Source organism: Carcharodon carcharias, chromosome 7 (genome assembly GCF_017639515.1).
Source record: "Carcharodon carcharias isolate sCarCar2 chromosome 7, sCarCar2.pri, whole genome shotgun sequence".
Classification (NCBI taxonomy): Eukaryota; Metazoa; Chordata; class Chondrichthyes; order Lamniformes; family Lamnidae; genus Carcharodon; species Carcharodon carcharias.
The window spans coordinates 138,229,527-138,256,930 of NC_054473.1; the positions used below are offsets into that span (position 1 = coordinate 138,229,527).

General features: G+C 41.7%; 1 protein-coding gene across 7 annotated transcripts in view; it reads left to right on the forward strand.

Annotated features, from left to right (window-relative positions):
* The window catches only part of rpgrip1l (RPGRIP1 like), a 298,740-nt gene that overhangs the window by 156,341 nt on the left and 114,995 nt on the right, over positions 1–27,404 (forward strand). For 3 of the 7 annotated variants that reach the window (XM_041191778.1, XM_041191780.1, XM_041191782.1), the window contains 5 exons: positions 7,717–8,169; positions 19,424–19,572; positions 21,531–21,879; positions 22,354–22,559; positions 23,426–23,506. In XM_041191778.1, the coding sequence (XP_041047712.1) occupies positions 7,717–8,169; positions 19,424–19,572; positions 21,531–21,879; positions 22,354–22,559; positions 23,426–23,506 (1,238 nt within the window). Of the gene's footprint in view, positions 1–7,716; positions 8,170–15,485; positions 15,590–19,423; positions 19,573–21,530; positions 21,880–22,353; positions 22,560–23,425; positions 23,507–23,771; positions 24,001–27,404 lie in introns of those variants that run through there. The other 4 variants (XM_041191779.1, XM_041191781.1, XM_041191783.1 and 1 more) reach the window with 3 other exon arrangements.

Consider the following 27,404-nt stretch of genomic DNA (forward strand, 5'->3'; position numbering starts at 1 on the left):
AATGGGAATTAGGGAAAACTTCCCACAGGTTTGAGTCATACCTAACACAAATGAAGATGGTTGTGGTTGTTGGAGGTCAATCATCTCATTCCCAGGACCTCGCTGCAGGAGTCCCTCAGGGTAGTGTCCTCTAACCATGTTCAGCTGCTTCATCAGTGACCTTCCCGCCATCATAAGGTCAGAAGTGGGGATGTTCACTGATGATTGCACAACGTTCAGCACCATATGTGATTCCTCAGATACAGAAGCAGCCCATGTCTACATGCAGCAAGACCTGAACAACATTCATGCTTTGGATAATAAGTGGTAGGTAACATTCTTGTCACACAAGTGCCAGGCAATGACCATCTCAAATCCAACCATATCCTTTTGACGTTCTATGGCCTTACCATTGCTGAACCCCCACTATCTACATCCTGGGGGCTATTCACTCATTAGAAACTGAATTGGACCAGCTTGATAAATACTGTGGCTACAAAAGCAGGCCAGAGATTGGGATTTCTGTGGCAAGTAACTCACTTCCTGAATCCGCAAAGTCTGTCCATCCATCTACAAGGAACAGATCAGGAATGTGATGGAACACTCTCCACTTGCCTGGTTGAGTGCAGCTCCAAACACTCAACCATCCAGGTCAAAGCAGCCTGCTTGATTGGCACCCCATCCAACACCTTCAACATCCACTTGTTCCACCACCAACACAGTGACAGCAGTGTGTTCTATCTACAAGATGCACTGCAGCAACTCCCTAAGGCTGCTTCGACAGCGACTTCTAAACTCACAATCTCTATCGCCTGGAAGGACAAAGGCAGGAGATGCATGGGAACACCACCAATTGCAAGTTCTGCTGACATGGAACTATATCGTCATTCCTTCACTGTCACTGGGTCAAAATCCTGGAACTCCCTTCTGAACAGCATGTGGGTGTACCTATACCACATGGACTGCAGCGGTTCAAGAAGGTAGTTCACCACCACCTTCTCAAGGGTAATTAGCGATGGGCATTAAAAATGCTGGCATAGCCAGTGACAACCATGTCCCATGAAAGAATTGAAAAAAAACAGGACGTCCCTCTCCTAGGACCAATTTCCCGAGCAAACATTCCTTTTTGTAAAGTAGTCTGACAATTGGTGACTTGCTTCCACCCATTTTGTCTTGGAGATCTCTTTTCTCTAACATCTCTTTAGTACCAGCAAGGTCAATCCTTAATCTTTTCTCAATCACACATTTTGCCAAACAGACATTATCCTATAGGGACAGACAAACTTTTCTTAGAATGCCCCTTGTGTAGTATTTCTCTCAAAATGTTTGTTAAATAAAATCATTTTTCCATTGCTTCTACTTAGAGCCAGTTTTTCTGCAGCGAGAGTACTTTAAACCACCCCTTTTAATTTCATGGCTTCCCAGGTCAAAGGACAACAATTTCCATTTTCACAAGAATGTTACAAATCTGTACTCAAACACCCATCTGGAAGATTGCCATGGGAAGCATCACTGAAAAGGACTAATCTCATGTCTCTCTGGTCACACAAGGCTGGAAACTTGAGTGTGCATTTTCCCAAATTTAATTTCTTGTTTTATTTGCCTTCAAAGCCTCCTCTGTTGTAGTGTGTTTCATCATAGTACTGAGTTCTGAGATGGCATAGGGTCTTGTCTGAGTGCATAGCCAATCTAACTGTCTAATCAAGCTTATGTTTCTTCTTTGGCTGCTAGATCATCTTTCTGTGATGATCTTGCCTGATTTATCAGGAAATATGTAACACTTTCTAGATATGATTGTTTATTCAAGGTGATTCCCAACCTATTTTGATTACTATCTAAGCCTATGAGTTGGATTTTTATCCTCAAAGTGGGTAGGAGGAATCAGGAAAATTCCCAGCACAGCCTGCCTGCCTTCGGAGAAAGTGCCGTGAATGTGGGATCTTCATTGCTGGAGGCTGGGTGCGGGCTGGAGCTGAGCCAGCTGACCCAGTAAGGATTGCAGGGGCAGCTACAGAGGCTGCCGGGTACAGAGGTGGGTTGTTTAATAGGCCTGCCTCAATATCCACAGGTGAACAAAACACAAAATCCTTCCAGCCCTCACCCTTCACACCCCCATCAGCCTCCAAACACTCCCCATGCCACTTCATGCCCCCCCCACCCACCCTATATCCCCTCATGCACCCTTTGCCAAGCTCTGGCATTTCCATGTCCATTGACCCACTGTACACTTTAGAACCAATGAACACTGTAAACTATAGTGGTAAATAGTTTTTTAAAAGTGTCAATCATACAGTCCCGTTGAAGTTTCAAAAACCAAAAATCTTTGAAGCCATTTAATTTGTATCAACAAATATTGTGAAATTGACCACAGAGATCAGAGAGCCTGAGCTATCAATCAAACAATGTTTTCTTTTGGGAGGAGGTATTCTCATATTATAATAGCTGTCTGGGCTCTCAGCCAAGTGTACATAATAAGGCTTAGTTGAATGCCAAGATAGTTATTATAATAGGAGAACACCTGCTGTCCCAGAGAAAACACTGTTTGAATTGCCAGATCAAGCTCTCTGCCATCAATTTCACAATGTTTGTTGACACAAATTAAATGGCTTCAAGGGTTTCTGGTTTTTGAAACTTCAAAAAGCTTGGATGATTAACACTTCTTGTATTAGCTTACTCCATTTTTTTTCAAGCATAGGAGAAAGTTATCAATGGATTATATATTTTTTCAAAACTTTTTTTTGCACATCCTACTATAGACTATGATGTTCATTGGTTCTAGAAAGTGTACAGTGGGTCACTGTTCATGTAAGTGCCAAAACTTCGCATAGAGGACATGAGTCATAGAGGTCTCCAGCACAGAAAAAGGCTCTTCAGCCCAGGTCAAACAAGTACCTAACTAATCCCATTTTCCAGCACTAGGCCCATAGCCTTGTATGCCATGTCATCATAAGTGCATATCCAAATACTTAAATGTTGTGAAGGTACCTGCCTCTACTACTCTGTCAGGCAGTGAGTTCCAGATTCCCACCACCCTCTGGGTGAAAAAGATTCTTCCTCACATCCCCTCTAAACCTCCTACCCCTTACCTTAAATCTATGCCCCCTGGTTATTGATCCCTCCTCCAAGGGGAAAATTTCCTTCCTGTCTACCCTATTTATGCCCCTCAATTTTATACACCTCAATCATGTCCCCTCTCAATCTCCTCTGCTCCAGGGAAAATAACCCTAGTCTATCCAATCCTTCCTCAAAATTAAAACTCTTCAGCCCAGGCAACATCCTAGTACATCTCCTCTGCTCTCTCTAGTGCAATCACATCCTTCCTAAAATGCGGATTCCACAACTGCACGCAATACTCTAGCTGTGGCCTAACCAGCATTTTATACAGTTCTAGCATAACCTCCCAACTCTTATATTCTATGCCTTGGCTAATTAAGGCAAGTATCTCATATGCCTTCTTAACCGCCTTATCTACCTGTCCTGCTACCTTAAGGGATCGGTGGACATGTACACCAAGGTCCCACTGATCCTCGGTACTTCCCAGGGTTCTACCATTTATCGTATATTCCCATGCCTTGTTTGTCCTGCCCAAATGCATCACCTCACACTTATCCGGATTAAGTTCCATTTGCCACTGATCAGCCCATCTGACCAGCCTATCTATGTCCTCCTGTAATCTAAAGCTATCCTCCTCACTATTTACCGCCCCACCAATTTTCATGTCATCCACGAACTTACTGATCAACCCTCCTACATTCAAGTCATGAGGAGACTGAGATGGTGAGTGACGGTTGTAACTTGGCATGGGGAACCTTTTGAGCTTACCTTTTAAAAGATCCCCTCATGCATACTTGGGCTCATTACTCCTCCAAGGGGCTGTGAACCACGACTCTTTAAAAACCTGGCCCGACTCCATGATAATTGCGGAGGACTAGGATATGCCCATCCACACAATGGAGCCAGCCAGGCCGGGAGTGCTGGATGCAAGCTTCGGACAGGAGCCAGCCTGCACCATTTAAAGGCATCCCTGAAAATTAGAGAGCCTGGAATAGGGTCGGGAATATTGACATCAGAATCCACTCATCATCTTTAAAGGGCTCCCGAGTCATCCCTACTCAGTGAAAATCCAGGCCTATGTAATTAAAGGCCCTCAAAGCCTGATTTCCAACCTTAAATTCTCCTTTGATCCAAGTTGTTCAAATTTCGCTGAACATCCCCATAGAAAATCATTGACATGCATCATAAAGATGCCTGCGAGTTTCTCTTTGTAATACCAGTAGAACATTGCTGGATCTGCTTTCAGTTGAGTACATCTACTTTGAGCAAGACAGACCTAACCAAAAAATCCATACCCTTGACATTCATTCAATTTATAAACACATTTGTTTAATTTCCACAGCTCCCCTTCTACATAACTCACTTCTTTAGGTGGTTTCATAAACACTTCGCTTTGAAATTTCGCACCTCACAAAATGGAGCTTGTATATCAAGTGACTTCCATTCCCACAGAAATATAACCAACAGGGCTAAGAAAATTTTCAAGATTACTCTTCCTGCCATGGGGGAGTCTACTGTAACATCTTGATCTCCAAGGCTAGTTTCAAAAGGCAGGCCTGCTAATCTCACTTCAGCCTTATATGTACCTATTTCCATAAATATCCATCTGTGAGATAAGGCTGGCAGTCCCCTATCAGGCTTTCAGAGTAGGCACCATATTGCTTCCAATTGTCCAAATTCTCTTTTTTGCCTCTTATTAATTTATATTCTAATTTGTTTGCAGCCACCAAAACTTCCTGATCTTAGGGGCTTCTATTCTAGTTCTGTTCCTAGATTATTTGATAGTCCTTGTTCTACTGCATGACCGAGTCAAGCTATGGCCTCTACTAGCCCCCCTAAGTCTTCCTGGAATACTGCTGGAGGATCTCTCCCTCCCAAGATCAGAGGTTCTATCACCAGTATGTGACTTTCCTAGTACCAGAGTCACTTTATACTGTTTTGATAGGACTTTTAAACAAATGGGCAAATTAGATTAAACTGATAGCCCCTTGAAGAGGCACTGTAACAGAAACAACCTCCAATGGAAACTTATCTTATTAAATTGAATTGTTTTTTTGGTGACTGATGAAGCTCTCCAGCCCCCACAATGCCCACTGGTCACAGAAGGCCTCAAATGTACAAGTGGACACCGTGTGCTCCCTCTCCAGTGACACCCAGGCACCAACATAGCCTTCTTTATACTCTTTTGTGTATATCAATAAAAAAAATAAACAAATGAAGCAATTAAACAAGCCAGTTAAACAGATTGTTAGCCTCTTAAAGGGCACTGTAACAAAAACACAGAATTTAAAGGAACCTTTTCAAATTAACTTGAAATGTAATTTTGAGGGCCAAGAAAGCACTCCAGCCCCCATAGTGCCCACCGGTCAGGGAAGGCCTGAAGCGTACCAGCAGACACCACGTGCTCCCTCTCCAGGGACACCTGGGTGTGAACATAGCCTTCCTTCTTTATATACTTTTGAGTAAAACAAATTAACCAATTGAAGCAAAATGCAAATTCAACCAATTTATAGCCCCTAAGGGGCACTGTAACTAAAGAAAAACTTTAAAGGAAACTTATGAAATTAAATTAAAATGTCATTTTGGGGGCTGATGATGCACTTCAGCCCCCACTGTGCCCATCTGTCAAGGAAGGCCTCACACATATCAGCAGACACCACACGCAAACTCCAGGGACACCCAGATGCAAATGTGGCCATCCTTTTTTATTGTTGTCTTCATTGTCAAAGGTACATAACACCTTCACCTTAGATTAAAAGAAGGAGAGGACTTTTAGTCCTTCCCATCCTTTTTTATAAGTGCTCTCGGTGCTTAATTAAACAATGCCCTTCACCTGTGTATCTTAACAATGTAATTCACATACCATTAACAACTTATGGCATAACTTAAGCAGGCACTTGGCCTGCCAGAGGTGGGCTCAGGGTAATTGGCAGGAGTGGAACTGTGAACCTAATTACAGGGCACTTTCAGCCCATTTCTGCCAGACAGGAGACCTCAAAATCTCCACCTATCTATAAATGTAAATATCAGGTGAAATAAACTGCTCTTTTTATAAGCAAAAATGATGTTTCTTATAAACAGAATATGAATAACTCAAGATTGGATAGCCAGAGTTTCTCTCTGCAGCAGTAATGGGATTCCATGTAGAAATATGAAAAAGTATCTCTTGAGACAATAGTTAAGTATCAGATATTCTGTATCATATATATCAAAGTTGAATGCCGTACCACACTTATAGTCCTTTACACGCTTTGACTGCAGACTATGTGTTGTTGAAAGTAATGAATGCCCTCAAGGGAATCACAAAGCTTTAAGCTTAGATGATATAAACCATCAAACCACAACATAAACAGTTTATTAACACTCACAGCGCTCTCAAGATTGATTTACTGCCTAACTCCCTCTGTAGGACTTCCTATTGTTTTATTAGAAAAGTCTAAATGCAGGACTGCACCAAAGCCGAAAAGAATGGAACGAATGGGGATAAATTTAGTGTATGCCAGTAGTACAAAATGGGCTCAATGCGGTTGGGCAGCCTGTTTTACACCATATCCAATTTTATTTTCCATTTACTTAGTTTTAAAATCTTGTACATATATATTAGCTTTATTTATATATTTTATATACACCTACATACTCTCTAGTTTCTGAAGAAAAAAAATTGAACTAGTAGTGCATGGTACTCTAAATTTGCTGCTTATGAAAACCAGTAATAAAAGTAAGTATTAATGCCAGCTGCAAGAAGCATCACAGTGATGTTCGTGAAAGCACTGTGTAAATAACTGTGAAGCAGAACATAACTTACATGACGGTATAAGAAGATTGTTCTCTTTGCAGTGGTTTATTAAGTTATTACGCATGTATTTTATTTTTAACCTGCAATTTTTAGTTATCTCTGACTGTGAGATAAGTAAATAACCTAGACTTCCACCTACAGTAGATTATCCACTCAGTTTCTCAACAGAAGTTGTCTGATGGTAACTTTTCTTTGTTATAGGAAGATGCTTTGTTTCTGCATAGCATCTGCCTCTGTCAGTCCAATCAAGTTCAGGAACTCACCCGGAGGGAAGATTTCCTCTGCACAATATACTATAAATACACATATAAAGAACCAACTTACTCTTTTGCTAGAAATAACAAACAGAGAATACCTTCCCCAGTATGGAAAATAATATCCTATAACTCTGTGACACCAGGTTACATTTAAGTAATTATGTATTTAATGCATATATTTATTATACAATGTTTCCTGAACCTCTTATATCACCAAATTTGCTCAATAATTTTTTTTTTTCATTTTATGACCCACAACACTTTGAGTATACTTTGGGTTAACCACCTTTTTAAAAGCAGTATCATTAGCAGACCAGCATCTTAGTAATTTCCTGTTGAAAGTTTTAATTAAGATGTCCCTACTGTGTGTTAAAAAGGCCTTTGGTATGCAGTGTTTCATCTGATTTATCCCAGAATAAATGTCAAATTGTAATCCCTGCATGCTGAGTAGCTCATATTCTAGGAATTTGCAGGGCTATTTTAAATCTTCTGCACTGAAGAACTTGTTAAAAAAATGATAACAATGGTGTTTATATTCTAGACCATCTGTTTTCCACATAGAAAAAATCTTGCGTTCTGTTGCTTTAATGAAAAATATGGAAAAATCGCATCTGTTTTCATCTATTTCAGCCCAACTCAAAGACATAGCCTATGGCACCAAACAATTCAAATTCAAACCAGAAATAACAACTGATGATCAAGCTGATGAATTTGATGAAACTGTCCATTTAGAACGTGGAGAAAACTTATTTGAGATCCATATCAGCAAAGTGACCTTCTCTCCTGAAGCCATTAAGGCTTTCGGTGAGCAAGAACCTGCTACTTTCTGTACCTATGCATTCTATGACTATGAACTCCAGTCCACCCCTGTAATACATGGACTGCAGCCAGTATTTGACTTCACATCTCAGTATGTTGTCCGAGTGGACGACTTCTTCCTACAGTATTTACAGAAAAACACAGTAAAACTAGAGGTACAACTCGCATATGGCACAGAATATGAAACTATTGCAGCATGCCAGTTGAGAATGCATGAAATCCTTGAAAAGAATGGCAGAATTTTTGGCACAGAATTTTTGGTTGGTGAGTAAAATACAGTTAATAGATTGCCTTGTTTGTTTATAATAAGTCTTCAAATCTTATTGAAGGAAAGTACTACGCTCTCAACATTTCTTTCACACAAGCCTTGTTAACTACATTGTGCTTAAGCATTCCATCTTAATGGCTGCCTAGGCCATTATTGGCTGTATTACTGTAATGTGTTAAATTCAACAATTCCCCACTTGCTACAACTTTCAGCTTTCTTGCTGATGTTATAGCAAATCATTGAAGTAATAACAAGTGTTTTGGGCGTGGAAAAAAGGAGGCACAATTTTACGTGATGACATAGGTCATGCTGCTTGTAAAATGCTACTTTCCAAAGTCATGCCCAATAAATGCTTGACTTACAGTGGGACATTCAAGCAAAAATATGACTGTTAATTGTTTAAGCGTGTTATGCCATTACATTTTCAATATAATTTAAAAATAAGTATCTGTCCCCTTATCAGCAGCCTTCAAGTTTATGAAGCACTTAAAACACCTGTTGAATTGAACAAATTTCAAGAGTTCCAGGATGGAATACTCCTTTAAGAAGGGCAAGGTTCAGCTAGTTTCTGTTCAGATATTTACAATTATTTTGCATAGTCTACTGAATAGATCTGAACTATTTATGAGAACATAGAAATTGTAAGTCAAATTCCATGAAAAATAGGATTTCCTGTTTAGTATTTCATGATGGAAACTGATGTTCAATGTTGTTCCTCCCCCTCTTCTACTATAAGTGGTCATGGGAATTTAGGTTATGCTGCTGTTCTTTCTTCTAACTGCAGACAGTAATTTCCAATGTTAATAATTAAATAAACTTCATAGCAGTTCTTCACCAGAATTTTAAAGAAAATTTATAACTATCCTTCAATCTAACAGTAGGATCCTTTTAAAATATGCATGTTGTAAATCATCCATGTGTCTAGTTCATGTAATTCATATTATAGAACAAGGAATTTTCTAGTTTGAATTGTATGTTTTCTTTATACAACAGAGAACTATATGGAATGCATATCTTCTTTGAGGTAATGTGACATATGACCGTTTAAATAATAGCGTTGTTTATGCTTTATCAATCGCTATATCTGACATCCTATATACAACCTATGTCAAACTCTGAAATGGAACACTTAATACACAACTGAAAATGAATATTTATTTTCAGCCAAATGTAATTTTTTTGACAAATAATGCACAGATGGTGTTAGCAGAGGCTTGTTAGCATTAGTTTAATTTACAATAAAGTGAGTCGTTCCCTTTAATAAAAAACATGAGCATTGTAAGTCTGAGTAAAATTACCTTTTTCATTTGTGTGAAATGCCAAAATATATTACAGGAGGAGATTAATATGTTTTAAATCAACAAAATAGAGCTCATATTGTAAAAGGAAAAGTTAATTCACTGCCAAAGAGAAAGACAGATAGACCATGTGGTTTTTGTTCTTTTATTCTGTTTCTGGGCCCGTATTTAACCACTGGGAAATAACAAGCAGTTGTAGGTCTTTTCATTTTATAATTTTGGCACTTATAGATCAAAATTTCTGTATGATTGTTCCAAGTTGCATAAAACAACTTGTTTATCAGGAGATGTTTGGAGGTTTCTATATAAACCTAATGAGCATTATGGATTTAATATAACTGGTATTGTATACAGAAAACATGTTTAGGATTCTGTCACAACAGATGGAAACAATCTTTGCGACAGTAATACAGTGGAACCATATCTTTTTTAAAAATCCTCAAATATTAACTCTTTGCAGCACCTTTTTAAAAATGTCTTGCTAGTAAAATTTCAGCCGTTGAAAAATTAAACTTCCTATCTCACTCCAGCCATGTCTGCGTAAAATATTAAAATGCCCATTTTTCCTACCTTTGCCAATAAAAGTGGCTTGTTTCAAACTAATCAACTGCTGAAATTACACACTGAATTTTCTGTAGGACAACAAGACCCCAACGTCTGGACTGCATGCAGGTCCTGACACTGAGGGTGTCCCAAGTCCCTGTGCAATCTTCCTGAAGGCGGCCAATTAACAGGCTGCTTCCAGAAGTCTTGGCCAATTAGGAAAGCAGGTAGGCTGTGCAGGCGTGAATGACAATCAGAATGCCCAAGGCAGGACAGCTGGCAGTCCCAATTGGAGAAGTGGGTGCAGCTGAGAGATTATGAGGGCACCTCAAGCTGGAGGCACCCTTTGACAATTTCTCAAACTGTTAAAGTTAAATGTGGTGACAGCTAACAGGGCATCATTGTGGAGAGATAGCCTCTCCCCAGATGGCCTGTGGTTGTAAACCATTGTAAACTAAACTAATGCCCTGTGGCTCTTGCAGGAGAGTTTTGAAGGAGATATTGATAACCTCTCTTCCGACCTACCATTGGCAGCTGCTTCTAGAGAGCGGGCAGGCACTGCATATGCTCTGATAGCAGGAAGATCCCGTTTCTGTCAAAAAATGACTTCTCTTTGGGCTCGTGGCTAAATTGGCTGTCCACCTCATTGGAGTGGACTTCCGACTTTTTCTCCCCAGCTACCTCTTGGAAATTCCTCTGAAGGTAGTAATGCATTGAGGAGCTGTCCTGATGTGGCTTGCCCCCAATTTTTCAGGCCCCCCCCACCCCACCTCCAACCCACCTCCACCCCACCTCCACAATGCCAGGAAAATTCAACCCACCATTTCTGAACTAATTTCATAGCCTCAACATTTATTGTTAAGTACAGTTCAATGTTGTGCTGGTGGAGAGAGTTTTGGCAAGTATTTTGCTCTTCATAATGTTTTGTGAGTTCAGTTTTTAAGTTTAATTCATGTTTGATAGCTCTAGGGAATTAGATTAGTCACACTGCAATCATCTAGCTTGCCCTGAACTTCCAAACAAAAATTTGGACATGTATATTGCCAAAATCACTGGTTTGTTTTTGAACACCCAATTTTACTTTCAATTTTGTTTTACATGTATGTTGTGGTTGTAGGAAAGATTTGAGTTTTACCAATACCTTAGGTATAACATAGTTTGTTTATAAAGAAATATTTTGTCTCCATATCGGTTAATCACAAGTTAGATATTCTTTGGAACTTCCTTAGTTCGACATCCAAAATTTCTTTGTAAGACTTACTTTTGCAAGAGATTTCAACAACATGAAGAAATGAGCTGAATCTCAGTCAGCTTTTCCTTTACAGAGTGGGATGATATCATTCTTCTGTTATGACATGACAGAGGCTTTGTGACAAGATTTGTGCCAGACAGATCAAATTCACAAGGGAAACTTGATCATGTTGTCACAACTGTTTTGCAATTTGCATTTTATTTTGAGATGCATGCCCTGAATTCAGAAGCATTAAGGCTATCACGACTTCAGAGGTTTTTAGAAAACTAAATTAAACATTTATTAACTAAAGAAAACATTTCGAGCATATACATAAGTCGACAAATTACTACTATAATGACTCCTAAAACCCCTAATTAATCAGGCTCCCAGTTACAGCTCTGTTAAGGCAACAGTAAAAACAAATAGATTTAAATAGGGCCATGCAAAGCACACAATACCCTGGACAGTGATATTCAAAGTGAGTTTTCTTAGCTTTGGTTCCTGTAGACAACAACTTGATGCAAAGAGGCTGGAGGCTTTTCACGCTTGTTAGATCTTAGGCATCCTTCTCCCTTACACATAACCTCATCTCCTTTATACATGTTTCTCCATTTTAACGCAAATTCCATTGTTCCCATATGTTTTTGCAACTTTACTTTTCTCATAATATAAATCTTTTCATAGTACTAATTTATCAGTAACTTTTGGGAAAAATAAAAATACTGTTTGGCTTAGCTTCTTCTGGCTAAGTGTAACATCTTACCATCTCTTTGAGATTCAAACTACTCCAGTTTATCTGAAAATGCAAATGTTCCTCACACGTCACATTCTAAAACTTCAGCCATGTTTACGTATTTAGCATTTCAAACCTAGCTTCCCTTTTGATAACTCAAAGCCTCCAGACCAACTGTCTCCAATTCAATTAAATCCCACACACACATTCACACAGAGAAACTAATCCAAATCCCACTATTAACTCACTTCTACAATAAGTTGCAATAATATTATGACACTTCTAAGACACTCCTTAAAGCCTACAACTTTTCATCATCTCTTCTAATATCTTCCAACGCAGTTCAGTCCTGTGGAACACCTTGAGGTGTTTTGCTACCTGAAAGACACAATGTAAATGCAAGTTGTTGCTGTGGTGGGTGCTGTCACAGTTCACATAATCACTTTATCCGATACTAATTTTTTCAAGATCTCAATTTCAGGCTAGGTGTCATGATCCAAAATCTATGTACATTCAAACAACAACTTACATTTGTATGGTGTCTTTAAAGTAGTAAAACGTGCCAGGGTGCTTGACAGGAATGTAACCAGATAGTATTTGACACCAAGCCATGTGAAGGGATTTTAGATGTTTTCTTTTAATAGGATTAGCTTTTAGAACCAAGATTTAAAAACTATATTTCCTATTCCAGAGTTGCTTGGCAAAGCTTTGGATCTGTTCCGAAGATTTTGTCATTCAGAGCAATCAGACACAAGACAGACGAGTTCCATATGTGAACCCTTGACTTGTGTCAACAGATAATGCCTGATCTGTTGAGTGTCTCCAGTGCTTCTTGTTTTTGTTACAAAAAGAGGAATAGGCCTGTTTCAGTTCAAGAATCCCCAGTTTCAAATACGAGAGGACAAAGTCACATTCATTAACAAGATAGGATAGCTGATAGCAAACAGAAGTGAATCTTTTATTTGCCAACAAGTCATTTTTTAAGAAGTCAGCTTGGACCCATGGCTTTTAACAGTCCACCAGTTTCAGCAGATTAGTGTAGCAGCAAGCTTTATTTAAATTATTGTGATATTTTCCATTTCCTACATCAATTGTCCTGTGACCTCTCTAAGTGGGATTGCCAGTTAATACCTTTTTATGCTGCAGGTACATGCCCACAGGGACTGGCAAGAGACTGTCCAAACTCATGTTACATAATATTCCTACATCTACAGGTGGTTGAATCTTAAATTCAGTGATTGCTAGATGTGAAAGATGTATTTAATGTACCTCTTAATTGGGATTTATGTGCTCCAAAAATGAAAGGGTATTATGGTGGCCCACACTGCAGCTTAGTCCACTCAGCATCAGATTTAAACACAATTTAAATTCCTTCTCCTATTAACCAGACAACAAAAAATGCCAAAATTTCCAGGGTTATAAGTAAAGCATACAGGAAAATTGATTTGATAACAATGTTGTAAACATATTTTAAAAATGTTTTTATATAGAAATAAAATACTACAAATTCTGGAAATCTGAACTAAGACAGACAATGCTGGAAATACTCAGTAGGTCTGGTAGCATCTGTGAAGAGAACAGCAGAGTTAAATGGCTGAATTTTCACAAAGTTGTGGAGACACTGCGGACCTTTAAAAATGGTGGATGAGATCTGGACCTGGAAGTCCCACCCCCATTTCCAACAGATCCCATTTTCACCAGTAGGGAAAAAGGGCAGACAATGAATCACACACTAGGGAAACCCAAACTCAGCAGGGCCATACACAGGCTCAATTTTCAATGTAGCAAGAGCCTGACCCCACAATGGGGGAGTCATGAATTTATGGAGTAGACATAAATGCTCATGAAGCGCAGATAAGGTACGTAGAACTGTCAAGTTACTTAAATCCTCAATCCTTTAAAAATTAAACAAAATTTAGCTTGTCTGTATCAATGAGAATTGAAAAGAAATCAGGCCTAGCAGTTACAATACCAATGACATTACAGCGAGGGGTATCCTTATATCATTATTTATGTTTGCTTTGCAGAACTTTTACAGTTATCCCAACAGGGGTGTTGTAAGTTCACAGTTTGATAGATAGCTCAAAGAGGTTATTAAAGGATTAGCTGTCTTTGATATAGGGTTATTAATACAAGTCTGTTTACTTTTATCAGGGATTAAGTACTTGAGGAACTTTTAAAGTTTTGAATCATCTTTCATAAATGGAGGTGTTTTTATTATACTGTAAAAGATATATAGATCATGATTTTATTTATACTAACATGGCGCCTGAGGTGTGCTCATGGTGGATACTGGCTGAGTTGAATTGGAGCATGTAAGGGAAAAAGGTGGTGGGTAAGGTGCATGAGTTGTCATGGGGAGTGGGTGGGAAGGTGATAGAATGTGATGGATGAGGCCGAGCATGCTTAATATTTAAGAAAACAACTGGACAAAGTCCCAGAGAACTGAGGCAGAACTTTAAGCACTCCACCTTGTTGGCACTCGCAGCCCCTATGGCTACCTCCCATCTATTTCCGGGGTGGCAGGTCTGACTCCCCATCCTGTATCTGATCGCAATCCTCCAGGGTGAAAATTACATCATTTGGGGAACTTTTTCCCAAGGCAGGTACGCCAAGTTAGGAAATTTCCCAACGGAAGTTACCTTTGGGTTTTTTTTTTCGGGAACGAAAATCCAGCCTAAAGTTTCAGGACTTTGAGTTTTCAACAGAACCTTGGGCAGAATTTTACCCTTGGCAGGGGTGTTCGGCGGGGGCAGTTTGGAAGCCAACTGCCACCCGCAATTGGAAGCTCACCATGATTTTACATAGGCGGGCCAATTAAGGCCCTCCCAGCGTGAGATGCAGCCTTTGAATGAGCATGAAGGGGGGTGCAAGGATTTAATGTCCACCGGGTCTAATTGCAACCTGGTGGCTGATTCAAATGCGGCCCCTGGAAGCCTGTCACCGAATGATGCAGATGTCGAGTGCATGGATACCGTAGCGGGTGTTAATGGCATGCAGGAGGGCAGGTCGGCGGGGCAGTTAGCCCTGCATTTTTCAGACGAGTGCCTCGCTGCCTTCCTGGAGGAGGTGGCAGCCAGAAGAGAAACACTTGTCCCCAGGGACAGATGGAGGAGGCCCCCCTGACCTTACCAAAAACGTGTGGGAGGAGGTGGCATTCAGGGTCAACAGCCACGACCTGGTGAGGCGCACATGCCGGAAGCACTTTAACATTTCCTGCAATCAGGAAGGTTGAGTACCATGTTGGCATGGGTCACTTTGCAGAACAGGTAACACCTGCCTATCCTCCCATGCACCTCAGAGATGTTAGAGTTTGAGTGGCAAATGTCATTGAGACAGGATTTGGCCAAGGGATTGAGCCCTGGCTGCTTGGACTGAGTGCCTTGTGGCTCCAGAGTCACGAATGTGCTGAGCCCTGTGAGATGTTCCTCAGGTGGGATTGGTCAGGCTGCAATGGTGCTGCAGGTAGAGGGTACACTAATCAGTGCTCCTCTATCCTTCCAGGAGAAATTATCCCATAACAATGCAGAGTAGTCGTGGACTGGCGGGAGACCCCGACACCTCCTCATCCTCAGTAGTTACAGGCAGAGTGCCCTGGAGCTGGAGAGGCGCCATGCGCTTCAGTCAAGCGGCCGCAGTGAGGTTGAGGTGCTAGAGGAAGGTAAGAGTGCACTGTACTGAGGTGAGAATGTGGCTTTTTGTAACCATTGCAGTGTAGTCTGTATATCGATGTGAGCCTTGAACCTGGAATGCCCATTGACAATGGGAAGACAAGGAACCATGATGCAGATCTCTAACTCATCAGGGTGCCAGGCATGCACACTGACAGTGTAATGACTTAAACTAATGACATGTCCTTCTCCATTTTAGGCTCACCTGCAGCCCCTTGTTGTGAGGAGTCTGAAGGTCCACCCTTGACCCCTGAGGACTAGTATGCTGAGCACGCACCAGCGTCACATCTCTGTCAAGCAGGCACCAGCGCACATGCCAGCACCTCGGGCATAAGATCAGTGTCTAGTATCTCGGTGCATATTGGTGAGGGCACTTCACACTCTCTTGCGGTGCAGGCGGAGGCAGAGAGTGACCAGAGTGCCGGCAGTCGGAGGACTGCTGGGGACCAGAATAATGCTCTGTCAATGGCTGATGATGGGCCTCTGGAGGCATTCCTGAGGCAGCAGCTGCTGGATGTCCTGCAGGGTGTGCGGGAGGATCTAGCAGAGATATGTGAGGCAATGTGTGCCATGGTGTCCATTGTGAAGGAGTCCATGCGGACCTTAAGCACTACATTATCCCTCATGGCCGAGTGCAATGCCTCCTTCATGGAGAGAGTGGCGACTCTCATGGAGGGGCTCCTCCAGGGATTCAATCAGGGATTCCTGGCGATGCGCTCGGACCTGCAAGCCCTCACACCAGCAATTACCCCAGCTGGTCAGTGTCAGTGTGGGAGATGGATTGGGCACCCAGTTAGATGCCCATCTTTCAAGGTGAGCAGGGGGGTCCAGAGTGACCTCACGTTGGCGCACGAGCTGCCTGTCGTCTCTGCGGGCTCCTCTCAGGGTGCAATAGATGAAGGCAGCAGCTCCTCCACCCCTCTGCCAGTGACCGTAGTATCTGATGAGGCGGTAGCGACTGGGGACATGCCAGCCATGGTACTGGCCACTCCTTCCCAGGCAGGGCCAGCACAGGCTCCACGGGCCAGAGGACGTTTGCCAAGGTCATCAAGACAGCAGAGAGAGCAGGCTGTCTCCAATGCTGTTGCCAGCAAACAGGGTGCACCTAGACGTAGGACTCAAGTGAAAACTTAAAGCACCTTAAACACATACGGCCTGATCACAGATGACATTTTTCTGTTATTTTTTTTAATGGTGTGATGGAAAACACCAGTCAATGTTAATTTCTGCAATGTTTGTCACTCAGAAATAAATTAGATTTTTTTTTTTTTTGCAAATGACCTCTGGATGCATCATTTGCTCTGTAGGTGCACGCTAAGCCATGATGTTATGATGGTCGTGTGACTCCTTACACTGTGTTCCAGTGCAATAAAGTTTATGTTGTTGACCAAGGAACTGATCCTGTCAGGGATCAAATATGGAGCCTGCAGCCCTTGCATGTGGTGGTGGTTCTTATTTGGTAGGATAGCTGAAGGAGTGTTGGATCAAAACATCCCTGGTGTCTCTGCCTCCCTGGAGGTTACCCAGGTCTGTGTCTTTGCCCTCAGCGTTCTCACCTTGCTCATCCTCGGACTCACTACTGGACTCATCATCTGTTGCCTGTGCCGCTGCGTCAAGATCTTCTTCCTTCACTGTGTGCCCCCCTTTCCAGTGCCAGATTGTGTAGAACGCAGCATGCAACCACCGTCAGTGACACACGATCTTGGGGTATTGCAGTGTGCCCCTTGAACAGTCCAGGCATCAGAAGTGCATCTTGAGATGGTTCTCTCTACCACCGCGCTTGTGGAGGCATGGCTCCTGTTGGACCGCTGCTCGGTCTCTGTACTTAGGTGGTGGAGAGGTGTCACGAGCCACCTTTTGAGTGGATAGCCCTTGTCACCCAGCAGACATCCGCCCAGCTGGGCTGGAGCACTGAAGGGCCTCGGCACCTGGGAGTGTCTCAGCTGCCTGGTTACCTTGCACAGACTTGCAGAATCTGCATCCTGTGGTCACACACTATCTACATGGAGTGGAATCCCTTCCTGTTGACGAAGGCTCCCAGCTCACCCGCTGGCGCCTTGATGGCCACGTGTACAGTCGGTGGCACCCTGGACATGGGGGAACCCAGCAATCGCTGCATAGCGTCTGGCTCTCTCGGCCTGGCTGGCCTTGTCCGTACAGTAATTAATGAAAGTCAATGCACGCCTGAACAAAGCTTCTGTCAACAGTTTGACGCAATAGTGGACAGCTAATTGGGAGACTCCATACAGATCCCCCACTGAGCCCTGTTTAGAGCTGGAGGCATAGAAGTTTAGGGCCACCGTGACCTCTGGAGCCACTGGCATGGGATGTCCACCCACACAGTCAGACCTGATCTCAGGGCCGATCCTCTGACAGATGGAGGTCACTGTCTCCCTTGAGAGACGGAGCCTTCTTAGGCATTGCATTTCAGACATATTGAGGTAGCTGCATCGGCGCCTGTAAACCCTGACAGCAAGATAGTGACATCTTCTGTGGCCCCTTCAGCCTTGGCCTTCCTGTTGGCCCTGTGCCCCTTGTGCCTGTGCCTCTCCTCCCACAGGTCGCTCCCCTGGAAGCTGAATAGGTACACCTGGCCTGCTCCCCGTTCTGACCCTCTCCCTCCTCAAAGGAGATGCCTCCCGTGGAGACCATAATCCCTATTACCAGGGCAAGGGAAGGCTTTCTGAAAGCTGGGAGGCCCCATGCAGTCTCAACCCTTTGTGGGCCTGGAGGACAACACCGAGTCCTGAACTGAAGCCTCTAAATGCTCTGAATGCAGCGCTGAAGCAAAATGAAGCTGTCCTGTTTACAGAAGCAAGCAACAGCAAGTGATATCCAACACTACTCATTATGCGCTTTGTGAAGCCCATTGACCCCTCTTATCCCACCCATGGATGAGGTTTTGCAAATTGTGGCCTGCCTGCCTGTTTTGCCTGTGCGTTCGCCTGAAAATCGCGTGGGCTACATAAACTCAAGTCAGTTGGTCTCTCAAGGGCATTAACTGGCCACTTAATTAATGGCAGGCACAACTCCATCTTCATCACGCGCCCACCTAGCAAAATATCTCGAGACTGCGTGTTGACGTCGGGACACTCACCTGACGTCAGCACGCTTTATTTCACACATGGGCACGTCAGGTGCACATCAGCACGCCAAAGGTAAAATTCTGCACCATGTATTTGAAACAGATGATATTTAAACTGAAACAGGCTTATTAGCTTCAGAAGTACCTTTGTTTTGTAACAAAAGCAGGAAAGACTGGAGACACTCGATAGCTCAGGCAGCATCTGTTGACCTAAGTCAAGGTTTCGAATAGGGAATTTCTCTGCCTTTTCTTGCATCTGATTACTCTTGATGGTTTTATATGGTTCATCTGCAAATAATGACCAGAGCAATTCTTAATTTAGAAGTGATCTACTGTTTATGGAAAAATTGTTCTGATATTTTTAAAGGAACAATTCTACCTCAAACTGTAACAAACCATTAAATTACAAGAAATGTGTTTATACTAAATATTGATCAGTGCAGTTTATTTTTTTATCCGCAATTTGAGTACATAATTAAAAGGAAATTGTGTCGTTTATTGATTATACAATAAGAACATTATCTATGCATACCAAAGCATCATATGAACAGTGATATCAAAATTCAGGGATTTATGCTATTCAAAGGACAAATCTATTATCCAAGATTTAACTTCCTGCAGAATAATGTATTTATGCTTCTCAGCTGCCCTGCCTCCCTTAAATACAATGTCCGTTTTGAACGTAGGTGTCAGAGGAGATTTTGAAAATTATGGAGCAGTGGAATATTGGTTCCGACTACGTGTAGCAATGGCTCAGGCTATTCGGCTTTACAGAGAGCGAACAAAAGCACTGGGATACCTAACTTCCAGTCATTCAATCGATCAAACACAACAGGTGAATTGTTCATCGTTAAAATTTTTTAGCTGAATTTATGTTTGATAGGTTTTGACTATTTAAGAAAGCTTTGAAAAATGTTCATTACAGTCAAAAGCTTTTACATAAATGAATGTAGGGAATATTAATCCCATCACAATGGTCAAAATAAAGAGGTTTCATATTATGGTGCTGTATATGTGTGAATACATGCCTTATCAAAAATCAGTAACTGTAAATAATGAGGAAGATATTAACTGAACTTCAATTAACCCCTGATCAAACATTCAGCTCTTTGAAAGTGTGTGTTAGAAGCACAAATTTCTGTCCTCATTTCATATGATTTTATAGTAGCTAAATTTAAAATTACAAATGTTCTGTCTTTGATGAATTTCCATGTTGAAGACTGGTGCATATCTTGAAGAGTTAAATTCTAATTGGTTTTTTCTTGGCCTTTGATCATTATCATGTTCCAGATTTAAACTCTCTGGCCTGGATTTTCATCCTCGAGGCATGTAGCAGGAGTTGCGAAAATTCCTGGCTCAGCTTGCCCACCTCAAGAGAAAGTGCCTGCAAAGGCGAGATTTCATTTCCAGGGTGGATGCAGGTGCAGGCTGGAGTCAGGTCAGCCGAACCGAGAAAAAGTTCTGAGGCAGCCACAGGGGCTGCCAGGTGTGGAAGCGGGCAGTTGCAAAGGCTCGCCTCGTTGCAATGGGACTTCATCCCAGTTAAAATAAAATCACACAGGCCCTATAGCCCTCACCCCTCACAGTGGATTTTGCCATCAATACTTCAGACATGCTTGAAACACCTGTTGTGAGGGCCTTGGGTTCTGAGTTGGGAATTCTGGTGAAGGTGATTACCCAAATGTAACTCTCCTTTAAGAGGTGCAGGCTGCTTTTAAGTAGCATCATTATATGTCATTTTGCAGCCAATTATTAGCTGAGCTGCCAATGAACAGGGCAAGTCCAGTTAGGATTCCATCTATTCGATGTGCTTGAGCCAAGGGGACCAATTTTCCAATTAAATTATGCATACACGTTCAGGCACTGGTTACATGTGCAGCACTGAGCCAAAGTAGGGTTGAACCAATTTCTTGTACATTTACCTAGCATAGATAGCTCTACCGCTGAGTTTTGCTATGGACATCTCTCCTCCCAAATCCACATCCCACCCCCCCAGACGCCCCTTTCCACCACCACCTCCACCACAGCCACCTCAACTCAACTAAACATCTCCCTTAAATATTTTTTCCCCCTTTCATCCTGGATCCCATTGCCCTAAGCACCTCTTTGAACTCAACTTCTCCAAAATATAAAAATCTTTCATGTCTTCCAATTGCTTCCACTTACGGGTAAAATAAAATTTCCCTCTGCCTTGTGAATACTCATGCAGACAATATTCACTATAATGACCTAGGTGAGACAGGAACACTCTTCAGAACTATGTACAATAAAATGTTATATAATGTACATGAATATACCATCCATCAATTGATTTTAAAGCTTGTGTACAGCAAGCATTTTTTTCTGTGCAATTACTGTCCGGTTAGTAAAAGATTTAACAAATTTAAAATAAGCTTTTATGAACATCTAAAGAACAGAGTTGTAGCACGTTAAGCTGATGTTTGTTTGTTTAATCATTACCACTTCTGTTCTCATGCCTGTTTTTCTTGTACTGGATGAATATTAAAATAACAGTAGCAAAGATAATGGAAGCAATTTTAACCTAACTTGCCAGTGGGAAACTCATGGGATTAAGTGGAACACCAACTTAACAGTCCACCCAATTGGACTTTACACTTCAGTGGAGAATAAAATCAGGCAGGGTCTAAAACAAGCATTGCCCCAGGTCTCATTAGTTTCTTATTGGGTGGGTTAAGTTAAAATTGCTGTCTACATCTTTAAGTGTCAGTATATAGATCCTTGCAGAAACTGTAATAGCCTTTAATTAAAACAGTTTTGTCTATGAACCCTTAGGCACACACTGCAGCTCTGACAGATGGTAATCTGAACGAACTTCATATTACTATAAAATCTTGTGACAACCTGCAAGCCAAAGGAAAGAACATCCAGCCAAGTCCTTATGCTGTCTACAAGTTCTTTGATTTTGCAGACCATGATACAGCCATCATTCCAAACAGCAATAATCCACAGTTTGATAATCACATGAAATTTCCTGTACCAATTAATGCAGAGCTTGACCGATATTTAAAGTCAGAATCTTTAATTATTTACGTATTTGATGATGCAGAGCCTAATGATACTGCTTACCTAGGGAAGGCCAAAGTTCCCCTTATTTCGTTGGCTCACAACAAGTACATCATAGGTAATAATACAAAATACATTTTTTCTTTCTGAAAATGAGACTTCCTATTCTTAATATATTTTCTTTTTTGAGTCTTCCTGTACCAACAATCATCTGTAGCCACAGAGGCATTTGGGTATTGTTCGAAGGTCCTCAAAATGCTGTCCTGAGCCAGAGGCTGGTAAATATAAGCAAGGGGCCTAGTGTGACTCTGATTGGACTTGCTTCTCTTTAATTGAAGGGAATAACTTGGTCCTCTCTCTTATAATTCTGTATGATATATGTAGTGACACCAGTAGAATGCCTAAGAGTACTATGTGCCATTATAGTTTGTTACTGTGGTTGAACTCATATTGCCTGTTACTGATGGTAACCCTTCAGATCAATATGTAAAACATCCAAAGCATGCAGTAATCTTTTGAAGTTTTTTTTTTAAAGTGTCTTGCCCTTTCCAGACAGCATCCTCTTTATGCAGCTTTATTAATCTATTTCTAGGAACATTTGAACTTACAAACTCTGAAGGACAAGGCAATGGCACATTAGATGTTGAATTAAAATGGATGATATCATACTTGCCATCAAATGAATCCATAATGACCGTGGATCAAAGTGAGGTAGTCCCGAAGCAAAGACCAGAAAAGTTGCCAGTAAAAGAGGAATTTCAAGAGCCTTCACCTACTGTATCTGAGGAATCAATTTTGGTAATTAATTTCATTCAATTTTAATGATTCCAAATGTTCCTTGATTTTTCAGTTTATCAAATTTGCAATATTTCCGAGAATTTTAGTGTAACTAAGTTTCCTTGATATTGCTTCACTGACAGAATAATTAAATAAGGGAAAATTTCTAATTCATTAGCTGCAGAAAGCCATTACAATAAATAGATGGAACATGTCTCAACATGCATCCACTACAGGTAAGGGTCCACAACAGGAACACATACTGCAGGATTTTTTGCTGAGCGGGCAGGCGGGTGCCCGACCCGCTCGAGCGTAAAATGATGTTGGGCGTCCCAACGCCATTGCGCACTCGCCAGCATGGAATCGCAGTCCAACCCCAATCGTGGGCAGCAGTAGGCTTCCCGACCGCTCCTCCCCGCCCTCGCCTGCCCGCCAAGGGAAAATCTTGGCCATAATTTAGAACATTTAACCTTGTGTTTAAAATGGAAGAAGTGAAGGATAGGTGCGGTGCAGTAATGCAGAACATTAGAATAAAAGCAAGTAAAACCACGGAGTGTTCTGAAGTAGGATTAATTCTTTCGGTCCACTCAGTTCTTTGTTTTAGCTGCACTGCTGCAAATAAGTGAAGTCTGGATATCATCTCTTGGGAGGAAAGGGAAAATCAGATGGGCAGTTTCCATTGAACTGCTTTTACATTATTTTTGGGAATCAGTCAATAGGTTTTAAAAAAAATAGGCTGTTACTCTAACACCTGGATGCAGAGGATATGTGTCCTGGGTACTAGGAAGGGAAAAATATTGGGTAAATAAAGGATAACTTCTAAGGAAAGTAGGGATGAACCTTAACAATCTTTTTGAAGTCTAATTGCATGGAATTTGCTATTTTAGGCAGAGAAATCTAGAAAGCAATTATCTAATCGAGAAGAAAGAAGAGTATCGTGGGCAGATATAGAGATTTCTGGCAGTCTAGTAAGTGAATTATTTGGCTAAATTTTGCTGCAGTGGGTTATCTAATGGTGTCTTCTGTAATTTTCAATGCTAAAAAGGTTCAGTGGCACATTGTTGAAATGGCACATGAACTGGAAAGGACATCATAACTTTGGTGAGTTTAGTTTGTATCGACTACACAAAGACAGCAACATCATGCCATTCAATGCATTTCAATAGAGAAAGGCCATTTTCACAAAGCTAATTGCAGAAAAAATACGGGCCATTATAAATTAATTTCTTCCAGATTTGTAAGCCAGAAGAAATGGAACCCCAAGCAACTATTGCAAATAAGAATATAAGACATGGAATTCGAAAAGGTCTTCCAGCCCAACAAGCTCTTTCCGCAAAGCATATACAGTCAGCCGCAGTGATTTAATTTCCTGAGAGAAAGCTCTGCATAAATACTCCTTGATCCTCCAGAGTTATTAAGCAAATGTCACATCTCCACTATCCAGTCTTAATCTTTTGCTCACCAAACAATGTTTGCCATCCGAGAAACACAGAAATCTTTGTTTTCCTTTCCGTTAAATATTTCATCGTCTTAATATTAACCAATCTCTCCTGCTGCCAATCTTGCCTCCAACTTCATATGTATCCAGCTCCTTTTGATGAATAAGTGAACTGTTTTTCCTGAGAGGGTGTGCCACATGTGCTGTGTGAGAAAACATTTGTTCTAATCTTTGGTCTCATTTGACACTTGTAATTAAACTTATGTACTCTCGTTCTGTGCTCACAGTTTTGGTCAGACTTATGGTTGGTATGTGTGAAGTCCATCAGCACCTGGTGGAGTCCATTGGTTTGCAGAGGTGGACAGTTCATCAGAGCACAGATCTGATGGCGGGTTCTGATTCAAGATACTGGCATTTTCCAATTTTTTATTTTAGACTTCTTTCATTTGCAGTTATTTTACTTTTTTCCTCATATTACTTCTCATGCCTTTTCATTACCTTACTTAGGTATTTTCTTGCCTCATTGTTCTTTTAATGTCTTTTACTTGACTCACTGTGATATGTCAGTCACTTTACAGTTTTTTCCAGATTTCCAAAAACATATTTTTGAGGCTATTCCACACAACAGCCCCAAGCAAGCAAGATACCATGGAGAGCTCAAAGCTTTGGGGAACAATTCAAGGTCGGGCCAAGGTTTGAGGGGAATTTGGTCCATGATCACAGAAGAGGGTAGAGAGGGGCCATGATTTCAGAGGGGAGGCCAAATGTTATCTTAAGGGTTAGAGCATTCATGCTCTTATGACCCCCAGGGAGTGCTGTAAAGGTGCATGCCTTCTTGTGCCAACATCTCCCAGCTCCCTTTTATGGCTGGGTTTCCCTAATTCTGGGAAAACCATGCAGTAATTGTTAAATTTAAATCAGGACCTCCCTTGCACTGTGAGAGCTTAATTTAAATACTAATAAATTGTCTTGTTTCTCCACAGTAGGACACTCACATAACACAATACTTGCTGCTGTGAAAATGGTGGTAGGCACGTATATGGGCTTGAAGACACTTTCCCATTTTAAAACATTTTACCCTTTCTCATGCCCGCATCCCTCTTCTTACTTTAATTTCCACTAAGATGAACTGGCTCATTTTTTGCTTTCTAGTGCTGAAGAAAGATTTGCACCCAAAAGATTAATCTGCCTTTTCTCCTTCCAAAATTACAAATGGACCTAATGGATATTTCCAGCATTTTCTATTTGTATTTCAACTTAATGGTTTCTACTGGGTTCAAGCAACAGCCTGACAAAGTCATACTCACTAAATCATGCCTTACAGCCAAAGTCACAGTACCTCCATAATTATCCCTGGGTACATTATTTACCACTGGCAAGACAGACCCACTAGAGGTTGGAGCACATTGGGAAAATAAGCCCTCGCTTAACATTGCTGTTGTGTTCCTGAAAAGAGCAACTTTAAATGAAACAACATTAAGCAGAATGCCTGATTGAACCTGCCTCCACCACGCTCTCAGGTAGTCCATTCCCGATCTCAACCACTCATTATGTAAGATAATTTTTCTTCATGTCTCCATTGCTTCTTTTGCCAATTCCCTTAACTCTGTGCCATCTTGTTCTTGATGCTTCCACCAATGGAAACAGTTTCTCCCTACCTACTCTGTCCAGACCCTTCATGACTTTGTATCCCCCTATCAAATCTCCTCCCCACCTTCTCTTCTTCAAGGAGAACAGTCCCAACTTTTCCAAACTATCTACATTACTGAAGTTCCTCATCCCTAGAGCCATTTTCATGAATCTTTTATGCACTCTCTCTAATGTCTTCACATCTTTCCTAAAATATGGTTCCCAGAACTGGACACCATACTGTAGTTGAGGCCGAACCAGTGTTCTATGCAAGTTTAGTGTAACCCCCTTGCTTTTGACCTCTGTGTCCCTATTAATAAAGGCTAGGATACTGTACACTTTATTAACCATTCTCTCGTTGCCCTTGGCTGATCGATAGGAGTTGGGTTCAGATCCCCGAATCCGGAGTTTAAACCTCAGTGGTGGGGAAACTATTGGGACAGAATTAATCTACACTTGGAGAGGCAGGGGTTAATCAAGGACAGTCAGCATGGTTTTGTTAAGGGGAGGTCGTGTCTGACCAATTTGATTGAATTTTTCGAAGAGGTGACCAGGTGTGTAGATGAGGGCAATGCATTTGACATAATCTACTTGGACTTCAGCAAGGCTTTTGATAAGGTCCTGCATGGGAGACTGATAATGAAGTTAAGAGCCCATGGGATCCAAGGCAATTTGGCAAATTGGATCCAGAATTAGCTGAGTGGTGGGAAGGAGAGGGTGATGGTCGAGGGGTGTTTTTGTGACTGGATGCCTGTGTCCAGTGGGGTTCCACAGGAATCGGTGTTGGGTCCCTTGCTGTTTGTGGCAACGATTTAGACTTGAATGTAGGAGGGTTGATCAGTAAGTTCACAGATGACACGAAAATTGGTGGTACAGTAAATAGTGAGGAGGATAGCCTTGGATCACAGGAGCAAAAAGACAGGCTGGTCAGATGGGCTGATCAGTGGCAGATGGTATTTAATCCGGATAAGTGTGAAGTGATGCACTTGGGCAGGACAAACAAGGCCCGGGAATACACAATGATTGCTAGGACCCTGGGAAGTACCGAGGATCAGAGGGACCTTGGTGTGCATGTCCACTGGTTCCTTATGATAGCGGGAAAGGTAGATAAGGTGGTTAAGAAGGCATATGGGATACTTGCCTTTATTAGCCGAGGCATAGAGCAGGGAAGTTATGCTGGAACTGTATAAAATGCTCGTTCGGCCATAGCTAGAGTATTACATGCAGTTGTGGAATCCGCATTATAGGAAGGATGGGATTGCACTAGAGAGAGTACAGAGGAGATTTACCATGATGTTGCCTGGACTGGAGAGTTTTAGTTATGAGGAGAGATTGGATAGACTGGGGTTATTTTCCCTGGAGCAGATGAGATTGAGGGGGGAACGTGATTGAGGTGTATAAAATTATGCGGGGCATAGTTAGGGTAGACAGGAAGGAACTTTTCCCCTTGATGGAGGGATCAATAACCAGGGGGCATAGATTTAAGGTAAGGGGCAGGAGGTTTAGAGGGGATGTGAGGAAGAATTTTTCACCCAGAGGATGGTGGGAATCTGGAACTCACTGCTCGAAAGGGTGGTAGAGGCAGAAACCCACATAACATTTAAGAAACATTTGAATGTGCACTTGTGATACCTTGGCATACAAGGCTATGGGCCTAGTGCTGGAAAATGGGATTAGAATTGTTAGGCACTTGTTTGACCGGTGCAGACTTGATGGGCTGAAGGGGCTTCTTCTGTGCTGTGGACCTCTATGACTCAAACCATGCTGCCATATTCAATGATTTCTGCAGACATACACCC